The sequence below is a fragment of the Lepisma saccharinum genome, chromosome 2, assembly GCF_977018435.1.
Source record: "Lepisma saccharinum chromosome 2, izLepSacc3.1, whole genome shotgun sequence".
Lineage (NCBI taxonomy): Eukaryota > Metazoa > Arthropoda > Insecta > Zygentoma > Lepismatidae > Lepisma > Lepisma saccharinum.
The window spans coordinates 28285725-28302521 of NC_139230.1; the positions used below are offsets into that span (position 1 = coordinate 28285725).

At 35.8% G+C, this 16797-nt stretch overlaps 2 protein-coding genes across 3 annotated transcripts in view; one reads left to right on the forward strand and one right to left on the reverse strand.

Annotated features, from left to right (window-relative positions):
- The window catches only part of LOC145983970 (vezatin-like), a 72772-nt gene extending 70484 nt beyond the window's left edge, over positions 1-2288 (reverse strand). Inside the window, exon 1 of one of the 2 annotated variants that reach the window (XM_083117196.1) lies at positions 2126-2288. In XM_083117196.1, the coding sequence (XP_082973322.1) occupies positions 2126-2158 (33 nt within the window). In that variant the 5' untranslated portion in view covers positions 2159-2288. Of the gene's footprint in view, positions 1-1630; positions 1811-2125 lie in introns of those variants that run through there. The other variant, XM_083117195.1, reaches the window with a different exon arrangement.
- Positions 2289-3064: 776 nt separating this feature from the next.
- LOC145983971 (mitochondrial intermembrane space import and assembly protein 40-B-like) lies at positions 3065-16026 on the forward strand. The gene is made up of 3 exons (XM_083117197.1): positions 3065-3267; positions 10637-10832; positions 12904-16026. Exons 1-3 carry the CDS (start codon positions 3246-3248, stop codon positions 13154-13156), a joined length of 471 nt encoding a protein of 156 aa, XP_082973323.1. The 5' UTR covers positions 3065-3245; the 3' UTR covers positions 13157-16026.
- The last annotated feature ends 771 nt before the right edge of the window (positions 16027-16797 follow it).

The window sequence follows — 16797 nt, forward strand, 5'->3', positions numbered from 1 at the left end:
AAAAAAATTGTGTTTTCCCCAGAGCAGCTTCCTTGTAAGCTGTTTCAAGCATTACAACTGTTTCCTCTGCTGTTTCTCCTAACAGAAAACAAGAGTTTCAAAGCCACACGTTGTTCAAACTTTGCAGCCATCACAAAAATCGACGAACAAGCGGAAGGTGCTAAACAAAATAATTTACTATGTGGTACCAGGACTACACTCAATGACACCAGACAGCAGACTGATGCAGAAGGCATCAAAAGAAAGTTACAAAGCGGTGGAAGCATGTATTACAAATGGGCCTGACCACCAGAGAATGATTCTGGTTTCCTTTGGGTCCCCACATGTATAAGCACCAAAAATTTAACTTCAAATCAAAACTTTTGGCTGCAGCAGGTGAGAATTGAAGTTTTGGTTTTAAGCCCACTTTATGCACAGGAAGACTAATCGGGACTGGACCTACAATTTAAAGTGAGATCTGAACCACTTGTGCCTCTAGATCATCGGGGAGACCCAATCTGATACTTCTTCAGTTTCAATAATGTTCTGTACACATAATAGAGATGATGGAAGGGGAGGAGACACTATGGCAAATCTGCTAACCTTCTAACAGAAGCATTTTGATAGAGCAATAATAATTTCACACAAAAACCACAAATCTATGCAATATGTACAAAAAAAAACTCAACCTATTTCTGCAAAATGAACTAAATATATAGCTGCAGAGATGGCAGCAATCAATGCTTGGAGTGGCTGCTTAATATGTGCTGGTGAACAGACCTGTAGAAAGTATTAGTTTGTGAGCACTTACGCTATGAAAATAGGTTGTGCATGTGACTGCTTACAAGTTACCACTGTCTGAAGGACTGTATAAAAGCACATAAAAGCATTGTATCAAGCATACATGATACATGTGCAAGAAATGAAGGAAAGTTCAAATAATAACACTGTAAATGAGTAGATTCATAATTATAATGCTAAGAGCCCTCAAACCTGATGTGCCTAACCTACTCACATGTGTACAATTCAATTGAGATGGTATGAATTGTTCTGCACAAAAAAAGCAGTAAGTAATCAGAAAGCCTGTTCAGTATGTGCTTATACACACGTAGAAAATGTCAGTGTAACATGGTGATATCGTAATTACACAGTTTGAATTTGGAACAAGGGGAACCCATACAAATAGTTCCTCACATTGCAAAAAGGCTACACAAATTCAAAATCATATTATAATTTTGGAAACTTTATGGTCTTGTGAATGATGTGAACTTAAATACATATTTGTGGAAAAGGATAAATATATGAAACAAATTTATTTTTCAGGTTCTCTCGACTTAGCATATCCACCCGAGATTTCTCCTATTTGTTGCAGCCTAAACTGTCTTTTCATTAAGTGATAAAGTGACACTAGCAAATTTTATCTCAATTCCTAACAAACCATTGAAATTTTTGTTTCAGTGTACCTTCATATATTTTACCACTGTTTATTTTATTAACAAGCAACTGGTATCAACATGACACTAGTAACAAGTTATAATTCATAGCACTTTAAAAAAAACACACACACACACACACCGAAATACATTTGTATACAAAGTAAAAAAAATACAATATATAGCCCATATCATAAGATAGAACCATGGCTACATACTGGATTCGATTCCTGAATCTGATCGATAGAGTTGCATGTTGAATGTTCCGAAAGAGGCTGCATCATCAGGCTAAACTGACACTTACTGACGACATTCTCATTCAAACTTCACAAAAGAAACAGATACTGATACACTAAAAGAGGCTGGAAGCACGAAGCATTCGTTCTTCTCAGCGGTATACTAATGGTGAACTGAAAACAGGTCAGATAAGGTGTTCCTTAGAGTTTCTAAAGCAAGTCATCATTATGTTTACGACGGCTTAAGTTATCAGCTGTATGTTGGTCAACTGTGCTCGTTATTAAGTCATGCAATTTTAATATGCATTCAGAAGGTTAAGCGTCACGGCTCGCTTGCGTTCCATTTTAGAACAAATAATTGCTTCCGCAGAGAAAACTTAGAATTTCCGACTTTAAGATATTACACAAGCACGACAGAAATAAAAAGTGGTTATGTATTTCATTATTAAGCACCTAATAACAGCAAATACTATTTACCTCATACACAACGTCCTCATCACAATCTGCCATGCTTTGTACACAACAAGCAGACGATCTGCAGACGATATTCCAAGACTTTTGCTTGTAGCTCTTATCGCTACATCATTTCTGTTTGTATGCATGAAAGCGGTACATTAAGAAAATCCTTAGAAAAATTAGTTTTGGTATACACAAACAGGACCCATGTTTTGCATGAGGGAGAGATTAAACCTCTGAATTTTAATATGAACACTTGGACCCAATGGACTAATGTGCTGTATAAAGAAATACAGTACCACATTACTAATGATATAGAAGTGTGCAGGACGGAAGTTTATTGGTAGGGATTCGAAATTTTTAAAAATCCGACGTTCCGTACGATAAATATTTGCGAGTTTTCTCCAGAAAAATATGTAATGAATGAATCGGAATAATGGTACATATGCAAAGGCAACCAATATAATAAAAATCATTAATTACTCGTGAGAAATATTTTGGCCACAAAGTTTATCCATTCACAATTTAATCAGACATAAGAACAATATGTTTTAGGCTACATTATATGCAGCACATCTACATTTTTATGTGACATTTATTCCCTACACAATATTTCATTATCTTGTGATATCACATTCTATGGTGATATCCTGTATTCATTGGAATTTTGGTGGGGGATAATTTCACTAACCCGAAGCACGTACAGAGTGCGGGTCTCTCTTATCGCACAACACTAGAGCAACCTTGCGTTCTGACGTCCTTGGAGAATACTTTCATTATTCCGCTAAAAGCCTAAGTTGTTATGTTAGGCTAGCTAGGTTTAGTTCTCTTAGGATAAATTATAAATTTTCACTGTATTTATGTTAATATAACCAAACCTAACATAACAATGTAGGCATTTGTCTTCTGACGTCAGAACACAATGTTGCTCGAGTGTTGTGTGATAAGGGAGATCCGAGTAATGCAGACAGCTTTGTAATTTCATCCGGCATGCGAGTAACGCAAGCAGCTAAATCTAAAATTTTCAGATCCTTTAAATTGAAGAAATATTTTGCATTATTCTAAACGGTTATACATATATTTTTCTGTAAGTGACAGATAATAACCGTTCTTACCTAGCAGAAAATTAATGTAATGGAACATGTCTTATTGCAAGCAGCGTGGTAAGTGTGCCAATATTACTAGTAAATGAACATGCAATTTAACATGTAACTTCAGAAAAAGGCATGGTACATGGTTTACATGCTTGTATATGCGGAATACGTGTATAAGGGCACAAAATCGATCAATGTATTCCATTTTTCAGAATAGCTATTAGCCTGTTTTGCAGGGAGCGGAAAAATGATTGTGCCTGGTTACCCAAACTCATTTGCATGCGGGTTCAGTAACTGCTTGGGCAATTAATCACGGGCCGTGTTACATCATAGTTACACTAAGGTTGGCAACAGTTCCGATGGTTTAATGATTTTTGCAAGTTTCATAGGACCTATTTTGGCGAAGTGGAAATGGTTGTGGAAGTAAATTTCAAGCTTGGAGAAACATTAAAAGTTTAGTATCCCCGAAACGTCTGAAATTCCTTTATCTTCTTCTTTTTCACATTGGTACGTACGTATTATACATTCTTAAGGATTCTTGAAGGTGCCATTTCGTTTTGTTTTTTTTCACGCAAATAATCTCAATTTTCGACATATCGAGTAATTCTTGTTTGTTCGTTTTCGCTTGCGTTCACGTAATATCGCGGAAAAATCTTGACTAGCGTTGTCGATGGTTATGCAGTGTTGCAACCTTCTTCATCGAAAAATACCTACTTTCGTGTTACCGATTTTGTATTTTTTTTTCCAGGAACCACGCACGTAGCCCCACAGACCATTCATAAATAGCCCCATGAACCATGCAAGGTTAGGTTCAGTTAGGTTAGGCAGACATAGTTAAAATTGTCATTTTCAAAATTGTCATGTTCTTGGAAAACAACGGTGTGGTTGGAAACCCTGACCAGGGGTTACATCATTGAACACATGCATTTGATTCAGGTAGTGGAAGGACATAGAGGCAACAGCTTTCGTGCATTGGAGAGACGTTAATCTTCAAAAATACATGATTTACTGGCAAAATAAATTCAGCGATGGGGAAAAAACACTTCCATGACCTTTCAAAAGTGTACGGAAAGTCAGTTCAGTAAGTACTTTCTCCTGAAAAATTGAAGAAATAAGTTTCGGGCATACTAAAATTTTATCGAAGTATCTAACGCAAGCATCCGTGCTTCCCATCCCAACGAGCCACTTTTCTTGGTTTACGTTCGTCTCACCCATACTACTACAAGAGCTCGTAAGTGGATTCCGTTCTTGAGTCCAGATATTACGTGATCAACATTTAGGTTCATTATTTGAATGCTTAAAGCCCCAAACCTGACCTGCCTAACCTAAAAACAAAAACATTTAGGGACGTAAAGCTCCCGTCACATGACACAATTGCAGCAGCAGTCCGTATCCAAGACAAATGTAAACGAATGGCCGTTCGTAAAGAGCTATGCATATTGGAAAAATACTTCCCTAACATGCAGTAAGTAATCACCTTGCCAGTGATGTGGTCCGCATGCCATCGTTGAGCTGCTCTATTTTAGTGTTATTATCTTGTTAACATTCTCTCAAGGGATCTGCAGGTACTTGTGCTTGGTCAGTGGTGATGACTTTCCAGAGAATGAGTTTTGCTTATACTGATATTCATGTGTAATGGCAAGTGAGGTTTGAATTACATTTGTTAAATGATTTTAACGAGGTCTATGGGAGGGTAGGCCTATTGGTTTACTCTCATTTCAGACATGGGGTTTTCGCATATTTTCATGTGAGGTTTGAGGTGGATTTGGTGCTTGAGACCAAGGACGTATTTAGGGGGGTCCAGGGGGTCCGGACCCACCGAAAGATTTATCAAGTATTAAAATTAAATAGTGAAATATTTATTCTTTTAGCCGTTGTTATATAATTTCCTCTGAACTTATTGTAAGACAAGGATTATATTGGGATCATACAGCTTTGAAGGACAAGAAGCACTTATTTAAGGGGTCTGGACCTCCCCCCCCCCCACACACACACACCGGGAAGACGTAAGTACGAAAATTAAATAATGAAAATACCCGTTTAGCATTTGTTGTATAATTTCCTCTAATGTATTGGAAGACAAGGATTATATTGGGATCATACGGCTTTGAAGGTCAGGAAAGACATATTTAGGGGGATTCAGGGGTCCGGACCCCCCCCCCCCGAAAGACTTACCAAGTACTAAAATTAAGTAATGAAAATATTAGCATTTGTTGCATAATCAATGGTTATTAATTTCCTCTGAACTTTTTAAAGGCAAGGATTATATTGGAATCATATGGCTTTGAATGACATTACAAAGAATATTTCTGTACACTACTACTCAAAATAATATGCATAAGATATTAATCAGAAACTTACTTTTCTCCAACTACATGTAACATCATTTTTGTTATTCGATAAATATTCAATTATTCATCTATTTGACATTAATTTCATTGCCCGGACACTTGCTTTTATGTAAATTATTCCGATCTTAACTACAGATAAGCTACGTAATGAATATGCACTGTTATTCTATATTCTTATAGAGTCTTTTTAGCTATTCGTGTAATAATAATATAATATTAATTTATGTATTGTAATTAGTATTAGTTTGATTTAATATAATTATTTTAATTTAAATATTATTATTGTTATTATTATTATTATTATAATATCTGAGACACTTAGTTCGTACCCCCCACGTGTCTGCTTGAGACCCAATGTTATGTGATCAGCTGTTGGAAGCATTTAGGGAAGTTATTTTAATAGCCCCTTTCGGTGAGCCAGACATCTGCAAGGTACACCTGGGAGGAAACACGAGACTACCAGCTTCCGGCTTAAGATCATCTTAGCTGAATCACTGGATGATAAAACAAGTCACACACAGTCTGTGGATTAAACTAGTCAATGCAACAACTAGCATACAAACTGTAAGGGGGAAAATTACTGAGAATAAATATATTTAGGAAAGAATGAAAAAATAGGCACTATTCTTGGAAAGGGGGTAAATGTGGTATATCTTCTTTGGTCATACGTTTAATTGAATTTAAGTAGGCTAATTGAAATCAATTTTTAGTTCATTTTCATATACAGCTTCATAATAATCAGAGTTCAATCAAAATATTTATTCTAAATAGAAAAGAAAGTTAGGTGTCATTATGGATATATACTTAGCATTCATTAAAGTAGATTGTATTGTTCAAATCTTGAATCAAAGTTACGCTCTTCATTCTTTGAAGCAGACAAGATATTCAGTGAACATAGTCTTGATATGAGAAACAATTGACTTCTCTCTTCTTACGCTTCAAACCAATATTTAAACATTTTCAAAGTATAATTTATTTATCTTGAATACAAACAATGTTGTCAGGCATCGCCAAGTATAAATATAGTCATCCCCACAATAACATTATCCCAAAGTGCATATATCTCCACGGATGCTGCCATCTTGCGCAGATGAAACAAGTCAACTTTTCCTTGACTTCCTTGGCTGCAAGATGTCTGTAAGCCATCTGAATGGCCAGATGCTTTTACTCTGTAAGACATGACGTCAACTTCCGCCGACCGGACGCTAAATGTGCAAGATCTTCAAGATGACTTGAGTTTGTCTGGCTCGGCGAATGGGGCTAATGTTAAGGACACTAAAGCAGGCCATCCATTTACAGAGATGATGATGGGAAAATGCCCCCAACCCATTGCCGAGACCCTACGTTTGCCTGAAGCTGAAGTCAAATTGTTACACTCTCGCAGTGAGAAAATCAACTCCGCTAATTTTTTGTTGTTTGCTCGTAGCTACCCATTGTGTTTCATTTCTCACAGCAAGACATGGCTTCTGTGCTCTCAAAACACAGAGCTGCATATTTTGGTGTTATTTTAGCTAGTGCATTTGTAAAAAAGAAAAGACATAAGATTCTGGCCATGGAAATAGTTTTTGTAACGAGCATTATGCAACCATATGAATTTGCTGAATGAGTTAAGACTGAATGACAGAGAAAATTACAGAAAATAATTATGCATGGACGAACCTTGAATGTTGAAATATTGGGAAAAAGTTCAATCTCTACCTCAAGAAAAATACATCAGATTTAGAAAATCTATTAGTCTTCATGAAAAAAGTACACAAAATTGTTCTTTCTCTTTTAGCATTAATTATCCACACTAAAACCGAATGTAATTATTTACCATATACAACAAGAGAGATTTTTCTTTTCTCCTTTTTCGAGCTCAAGCCACTCATTGTCATCATCACAGCTGTATACTCTTACAACTACTGGCATATGCAGAGGAGGAGCGGATGGGAGTTACAGCTCCTTCCAGAATTCTGAGAAAATCAAAATTTTCAAATGAAAGCAGTAAAGAACTCAAGGAAGAAAACAAAGTGGTAAATACAATCCCCCATTTAAATGGCCCCCGATTACCATTCTTGTTCTTGAACAACTTTTAAAAATAAGGTTAAAAACAGGAATTATGAAATATTTAATTGTGTACCCCCCTCCCTCGTTCGTATCTATGTAATATCCACCTTTACAATTCCAGCACCCTCCACAAAAGAAAAATCTGCTTATGCTAGTATTTACAATATTCAACAATAACCATAGTTGTAGGGCTTACCCGATGATGCAGTGGTAGCGTCGCCGTCTTGTAATCAAGTGGTCCCAGGTTCGATACCCAGTGGAGGCACATAGTAGTTCGGATCCCACTTTAAACTGTATATCCAGTCCCAATTAGCCTTACTGTGCATAAAGTGGACTTCAAACACCAACTCTATCAATCAATAACCATAGTTCTGGTAATGAAGACAGAAAACAACACAGCAGGCTCAAACAAGGTTATCTTATAAGGAAGGAGCTTTCTTCCAGTGTAATTTTTCTTCTTGATTCTTCAAATGATAAAAAGGAACTTCATGAAACATGGTTATAAAGCAATTTTTCTGAACTTATGATGTTATACATATCACTGATTTTTAAAAATGGTGATCGACTGCAGTTGGGGAAAAAAGTAGGGACAGAGATTAAAAACGAATGGACTGTCCCAACTAAATCAGTACTCGGGTAGCTTTACATCATCCTTTGCCATTTCCTGCCTCTGGCTGGGTCAGCATAAAAGTCAAGCCTCTCCAGTTTTTCCTGGTCTTCCACCACTCCTCTCTTTCCACTGATATCCTGGTCTCCCCCTTGGGCTTATGCTCACTCCTTGTGCATTGTAAGCTCTTACTGGTAGTCTTTCTGCATCTATCCTCTCTTCATGTGTCCGAACCATCTCATTTGTCTGTGCCTGATCTATCCTGTCCTGAAGCTTCACCACCCCCACTGTCTGTCGGATCTCCTCATTGCTTATTCTATCCCTTCTAGTCTTCCCCAATATACTCCTTAAAAATTTCATCTCCACTGCCTGCATCTTTGTTTTGTCTCTCTCTGTCATTGTCCAAGTCTCTGCTCCATACATAATTACTGGCACATAGTATGTGTTATATAATACCTTCTTGCATTTCATAGGTACATCCCTCTTCCATATTAATCTTCGAATGCTTTGATATAGTCCACCACCCATTTGTACTCTTTTGTTTACCTCTTCATCTATTCTTCCACTTCTCTCAATTATGCTTCCTAGATATTTGAAGCTCTTCACTACCCTCAACTCTTCAGTGTCCATCTTTATTCTTGGTTCATTTCAGGCTCTGTTTCTTGTTGTTATTAGCACCTCACTCTTTTCTGCACTGAATTTTATTCCTGCTCTTCTGATTTCCTCATTCCAACTATCAAGCTGTGTCTGTATTTCTTCTTCACTGCTTGCCCATATTACTACTATCGGAATAAAAATCATAGATACTCGAGTTTGGACTCCAATTAAGAATTAACCAGCAGACCTACATAAAAACGAATTATATCAAAATTTAGCTTCTTCAATTATGCGTTAATCTATGCTAACCAAATTTTTTTTTCGAGTGTGTCTTGTCTTCATGGAGTTTTTCAAACGATCGCTCTCTTTGAAATTCTATAAATCAAAAACGGGTTGTCCGATCATTATGAAATTTTAGTTTGGATGTAGGCAGAAATGGCACTATTATTAATTTTCAGGTTTTTAAAATTTGTCAAAAAGTCGTTCTTTTCAATTTTGAGAAACAACTTTTTCTTAGTATTGGCTAGTCCTACAAATAGAATCTTAGTCTTGTTTTGAAGCTCTTTGCAGCTGTTTTTAAAATGAATTATCATTGTCAATACACATTTCAAAACCGATTTTATTTTTATTCAGCGGAGTAACGCTGTACGCAGAACATGGCAACACCACAAGCATTGACTCGTAGTGTCCACCGGCAGTTCCCGTTGTTCAACGGACATTGCTGTGTGCCGTGCTGTCACATAAAAAATACATGACTATTAGTAAATGATAATGCTGTAATACACAATATTAATAATAATTATACATTATATTAAAATATCCAACCTGTTAACTAAGATATGAGTGTATTTCTGTTAGTTCCCATTTGAGCAACTTAGTCTTACACTCTTAAAAGATCTGCCTCTTAACAAACCATCAATAAAGTATGAAGCATGCCCAGAAGTTCTGATTAGCCATAAAATGAAACAAGAACATGAGTAGTAATTGATATTTACTGCATCAGTTGTGATGTTTTTTTATTTATAACCTACTTTTTGACATATTCACCACTATTGTTGAGGTATTTGTTGAAGCAATGTATCTGTTGCGAAAGACCGTTGCTGTGAAAATGTTGTCCAGCCAGAAATTGGACAAAGATCTCCCACTTGATTGGTTGATTTGGTTTATTTTATTTTGCTTTCCTGCCATTTTGGCTATCACAAAGATGAGGATGAAATTGGTGATAGGACACTCACAAAGAACATCCATATCTAGGCTTGGATTTGAACCCAGGACCTCTGGCATCATAGTGTGCTCTGCTAACCAATCCTCAATCTCACATTTGAAGTGATGCAAAAGAACCCACATGCACTCTGCTATTTAGGGTTGTGCACCTTGGATTGGTTCTCTGTGTCTGCACCATCATCTGGCCATACTGTCACTCATGACATCTGGTCTGTACACCTCAGACAGTTGTCTGTGGATCTGTGTGTGCAACAATCTGTTTTGATTGATTTGATTTTACTTTGCATTTTGTTTCTCTTCGCTAATTTGCGAAGATTTGAATGAGTGATGAAATTGATGACTTTACATTCACATACAACCATGCCTGAGTGGGATTCGAACCCGGGACCCTTGGCGTTGCAGCACGATGTGCTAACCACTCAGCCACAGGGTCCAGCAACAATCTGATTATGGCACATGATAGTTAGCAGTAGACTGTATTAGGGTTCCCATCTTTCTTCTTGCCGCATATGGACATCATCAGAACTTACTTTTTGGACATGCCTCGTATACATGTGTGCATTCACCTATACATAAAATTATAATTAACCTTAAATTACTTTATGTACAGGGAAGGATAAAATAATTTTTGCAACCGAAGAGGACCACAAAACTCCAAGCACAGTAGTGTTGCCCGAACCTGAGGAACCAACTGGTTTGATCCTTTCAAATGGCGAAATTAATTGGGATTGCCCATGCCTAGGTGGTATGGTAACTGGCCCTTGTGGAGTGGAATTTCGGGAGGCATTTTCATGCTTTCATTACAGGTAAGATATACTAGTGTTATAGTAGAAGTAAATTCGGCAATAGATGTTTTAGAATTTATAGGAGAGAGAGAGAGAGAGAGAAATCTAGGTTCCAAAGTTGAAAACTTCAGTGAAATGTTTGTGAACCATCTGTGGTGGATGTTGAGCATTTGCTAGATCATATAGTAAGATATGCATTCTGGGCAGTGACAAATTTAAGGACCATCCCTTGAGCCACTACTGCTCCACAAACTTGCCAATCGGTGGAACTAGTCAGTGGTCCCATGTAAAGAGATCCTTTCAGTTGCAAATTTGAAATCACAGGATGTTTCTTCTGGATGAGAAGGAAACAATAGAAGAAAGTCTTATTAAAATTTTGTAAAACAACTTCTCAAGTATTCTCTTTTACTTTTTATTGCTGTAATCATCACTTTCAATATTCCATAAAGCAGGAGGACCCTGAGTTTATATTATAAAATTTTCTGTAGTCACTAGAGTTTGAGTTTGTGTTTGAAGTCCACTTTATGCACAGTAAGGCTAATTGGGATTGGACCTACAGTTTAAAGTGGGATCCAAACCACTATGTGCCTTCACCAGGTATTGAACCTGGGACCTGTTGATTACAAGGTGACACCGTTACCACTATGCCATCAGTGAGGCCCTGTAGTCCATAGAAAACAGTGCTAAGAGAAACACATTTTTTATATTTGCTCCATGCTTCAAGATGATCTATACAAATATTTATCTTCAAATTGTCACCCGTGACCTTTCCGCTATATGCAGCCCAAAAATTTTTGAGAAAATATTAGTGGCACTACTCACCCTCAGTGGATGGAGTCAATCTCTACCAAGAGTTTGTATGGGCTGAATGTGGTTGCACATATTGGCACATTTGTGGATCATTTGACGTGTGGCATGAGTATCTCCACAGACAGTCAACAATGATCCACAAACACTCAACCAAGTGACTTTGTGTGAAAAGGTCCTTAGGTATCTGCTTCAACAACAAATCACCACAAATAGAGTTTATGTTAAATAAATAAACTGAATAAGTTAACCAATACAAGGGTGCACTCACACCGCACAAGCAGATTTGGCAGAACGCTATGCTAATTACTAGATCATAGAGGCTAGTTATTTTTCCTTAAGACCAAAATATATCGTAATACCATTAACAGTATATTTAAGCCTCCATAGCATAGTGTTACGAAACAGGGAATCATGGATTCAAATCTGAACTAAGGCATGCATGTTCTCTGATCACATGTATTTTATCAATCATTCTCATCATGATTGAGGCAGAAAAGTAATGCACAATAACCAAAGTAGAAAGTAGACCATCTTCTACATCAAGCAATTTGTCACTTACCCTGAACTCTCTTGATTGCTCTCATTTCTGGAGAGAGAAATAATGATTAGAGAAGAAATGAAGCCCTCATTCCACTTTTTTTATAAGGTAATTAATGTTTTCACAAATTTTCATATTGTAGAATCTAAGGAAGAGTGTATCATACTTTTACACTTTGAATAATATAGTTGTCAACATTGTCAAATCATCTGCCTGGACTCACATTTAAGATGTAAATGTAGACTTCCAAGCTATGTTGTCATAATTTTTGCTAAGATTGTGTGATCTTCAATATATGACTTGCATTTACATGCTTTTTCCTTGTAAATCTTTGGGATGATAACAGAAGCCAACGAGATTTCTAAGACCAAGAAATACTAGCTGTGCAGGAAAAGTAAGGACTTGTAAGAATAATTCACCATTGTTATGCCATTTCAAAACATTAAAAATAAATTTTGAACCCTTCAGCTGTACGGCTTCATGGCATGGTGCATAGCACAGGGGAGCACTTTACCTTTTTTTTTCTCTCTTCAGCTTTAATTTTTCCCCATTTCTTTTGCTCAACTACACTTTCTCACTTTACCGTTCCCTATCTGACACCAAATACACAAGAAATACCATAAATATCTCCATTAAGTTACATTATATTTGGAATTAATTGTTCATGATGTGTTCACTGCCACTTCAAATTTGTTCCATATTTTAATTATTTTGATATTAATTAGCTTCATTTTTCTCTTACAGTTCAGCTGATCCTAAGGGCAGTGATTGTTATGAGACTTTCAAAGCAATGCAAGATTGTATGACTGAGTACCCAACAGTTTACAATAAGAAAGATGACGAAGATGATGATGAAGATGAAAATGAGGATAATAAAGACGATAAACTTGATTTGGCTGCTTTGGAAGAAACCCCAGTGAAACCTAGTGAAACATCTGATGTCAAAAGTAATGTAGATTCAAAAATGACAGAAATTGATTCATACAATAAGTCTTGACACGTGCTAGCATTATTAGATGTCTTCTAAGACTGCTATTTTGTTAGTAATGTGGTAGTTTATATTCTAGAAGATAAACATATACTTGTCAGGTATGAGTAATGATATGAGGTTGTTGGCGTGATGTAAAGAGATCATGTATTTTGAATACTGCATCATGTAGGAAACAGTTTGAAGCAACACCAATTGTAATAGCATTGAGATTCAGGTATTTACATGATGTGAATTTGGAATGCTATCTATGCATTAAACATTTGTCTTGTCATACCATGTTCCTTCTGGTTGTAATTATGTGATTTTGATTTGACTGTACTACTAATTCTATATTGCTAGGAGGATATTATATACTCCTAAGATGGATATATATACAAATAGTATTAATTCATCTGAACAGCTAACAAAACTATGATGAACAAATTACGAGAAATATTTCAAATGCATTGTAAAAATTAGGGATGGGACCGATTAATCGGTACTCTATCGGCATCGGCCGATATAGGCATATCGGTTTATCGGTAAAATTACCGATTATTTTACCGATCTGATATATCGATAAATATCTGATAATTTAGTGCAAAATTCTGCCATTTTGTTGTAGTTTTTATGGATAATCTACATGCCCTTCTTTCTAAAAAAGTAAATATCTAAATATTCAACTTCTTTTGCACTGCAGTCACCACGAAACACACATTTATTAAGGAGATCAATGAACATTTCAGGTTCTTCAAGGACCATTTCTAATTTTATATCGGATCAGTAGAATATTGGTTATCGGTATTGGTAAATTTTATATCAGTACTTTATCGGTATCGGCTAAAATTTCATATCGGCCCATACCTAGTAAAAATATACAATTGCTTGGAAGCAGATTCATATTTATTTTTAATACAGGCAAGAATGCATTAAAATCAGGAGATTTGTACTTAAAGAATGTAAAGAAAAAACTAAGACACATTAGATATGTATTAAATGAGATGTAGAATAAAATAACAGATCAGAAAATCAGCTGTTTGGAAGATAAGGAAAATTTAGTTGCATCCTTAAAGTGGTATATACATATTCAGCATAATATTAGTGTTTGCAAGAAAGAAAAGAAATGCAAAGCAATGGAAGATGGCAAAGAATGGTGACTAATGTTTGCTTTTTAAAGTGGTGTTAATTTCAGAACAAACAATAATTATCTATGTTAGCATCCATTTTTAGTTTCAGACATAGATTCAATCTCTATTTATGACCAGATCTTAAAACTGGCTTATATGCAACACGTATGTATTCAATTCATATAGCAGTGAGCTTTGTAAGTAAAAAACAGCTGGATGCAAACTTTAAAATGTTTGATTAGTTGAACATATGGCACGTTTATTTCTTCAGAACACAAGTAAACCCTTTAAAGCAAACAGCAAAGAATGGAACATTAATATTTCTTTTGGCATTGTTGTTTTCTTTAATGTTTATATTTGAAAATACAGTAATGGTCAGTGGTCAGTAAATGAAAATTGTTCCTTTCGATGATTTTTTTTAGTTATATTTGTTGTGAATAAGGAGTTGTTGAGAGAGTCACATTTTTTAAAAAAATAAAATGTGTGCAAAGGAAGAAGTTGTTCACACTTAACAAATAGTTTCCAGTTTTTAATGACAACCCTTTTTGCCATGATGTTGATGTCATGGAAACTAAACAACCAAGTTACTTCAGATAGTCATGTTAGTTCCTTAATATACATTGTGATAAGTGATTTATGAGTCATCATTGAAAGAATTCTATGTAAACATGGTGCTTACAGTAGGCCTATTGACAGATGTGAATGTGGAATATGATTATGCTACATTGCAAAAATATGTTTCGAGGTCTTAGATTTTAGAATAAATGAAAGAAAAGTAGGAAGTATGTGCCATTCTTTTTCAGTAGTGACCAGTTTCTAGTTAAGTATAAGGCATATGAGACATATTTTAGATTTGAGAAATATATGGTCATATTCAACTGTCAGTTGTTTACTTTTCAGTTTATTTGTTTCTATAACATGTAAATTAAATGTAGACAACATGGGTATGTGAACACATAATTTACATCACTGATAATGATTATGATTACTTTGGTTTGAGTTGGCGTTTTCAGTCCACTTTATGCACAGTAAGGCTAATCGGGACTGGACATACAGTTTAAAGTGGGATCCGAACCACTATGTGCCTCCACCGGATATCGAACCTGGGACTCCTTGATTATAAGGTGGCGACGCTACCACTGCGCCATCGGGGAGGCCCCTGATTTTGATTACTGTAGCCTGGTGAAAAGGCACACAAAAGTCAGTCCTGCAGTGTTGCAGGCCAACAAGGTCCTGGCACCCAGACGCACAATCAGCTGTGGCATATTCTCCCATGTTAACTGGTTTACCGGTAAACCAACTTTTTACATACATTGAAATTGCCAGAGAATTTTTGAAGTTGTTGGACTTGTTTTTGTTTTACTTGCATGCCTGCATTGGTGTTTTATTTATATTACATCTAATATATAATAAATATATACAATGAATAAGAATTGTTATAAACCAGGTCACATTTTGAGAATATGCCACTGACAATCAGTATAATATAATAGACTTTTGAAAAATGCAACTTGACATGGCATTACATATTGACATCTCAAGAGATATTTATATGTCTTTAAGAATTATCATGAAGTTTCTTGATTGATGATAGCAATGAGAAATCAACTTTTGAATGTTTGGTTATGTGGTTCCCAAATTCTACATTCCGTATTTAGTCTGCACTCATGTGAACAAGAGTGAAAATTGTTTCACAAGTAAATTATGCATCTTCAGAAGTTAATAGAATATGAGCGAGCTTACATGCAAATCTGAAACTGCTCCTGAATACGCTTGATTTTCAAAAAACTCAATGCAAAATTCAACCATTTTCTTTATTAAGTGTTCATGTTCATGTTAAAGTGGTAAGTCTGTGTTTCTGTACTTTTTTTAATTGGACATGGTTGTGTCCATTACAGTGTGATTTTTTTTCCCTCCAGTGCTGGTACTTGCATTATTTGCTCATTGTTTGCAGTGGTTATTGCAAACTCTGAAAAGAAGTGAAGTTCTAAGTGGTAGACCCTGAAGTCTGTTGTAGGTATTAAAAAAGTGAGAGACAGTAAGTACAAGTAGCTTCGTAAAGTATTCAAGATTTCTGTTACTTTCGACAGAATTTCAGCATTCCTATACTTGTATGAGGAGGAGAGTGGAAATGAGCTGGTCTTCTTTCTTAAACCACAAGTTTAAGTCTCAAGTGAAGTCATTCATTTCTTCTTTCCTCTTCTCTTGTTGAAATGTAGTGGAAATGAATTATTTGTGATGATATTCTTTTTTCAAAATCAAATTGCCCATTGATACAACCTGGGATTACTTTTTCTCTTAGTAGTCATTCCTGTGTAAACTGATGTAATTGATTGTTGCTAAAGGCCTAATAGACTTCTAGTTTTACATGTCGAACAAGTGAAGTTTCTTCATAACACCTGGCATGTCCTAGCAGATTTGCTTTAACATACTTGAATACTTCAGCCTGATTGTTAAAACCAATGTACTGAAATTAAGATATGTTTGGACAGCTAATTTAGTTGTAATAAAAAGAGAAATAACTTTTTTCTATGCTGTAGT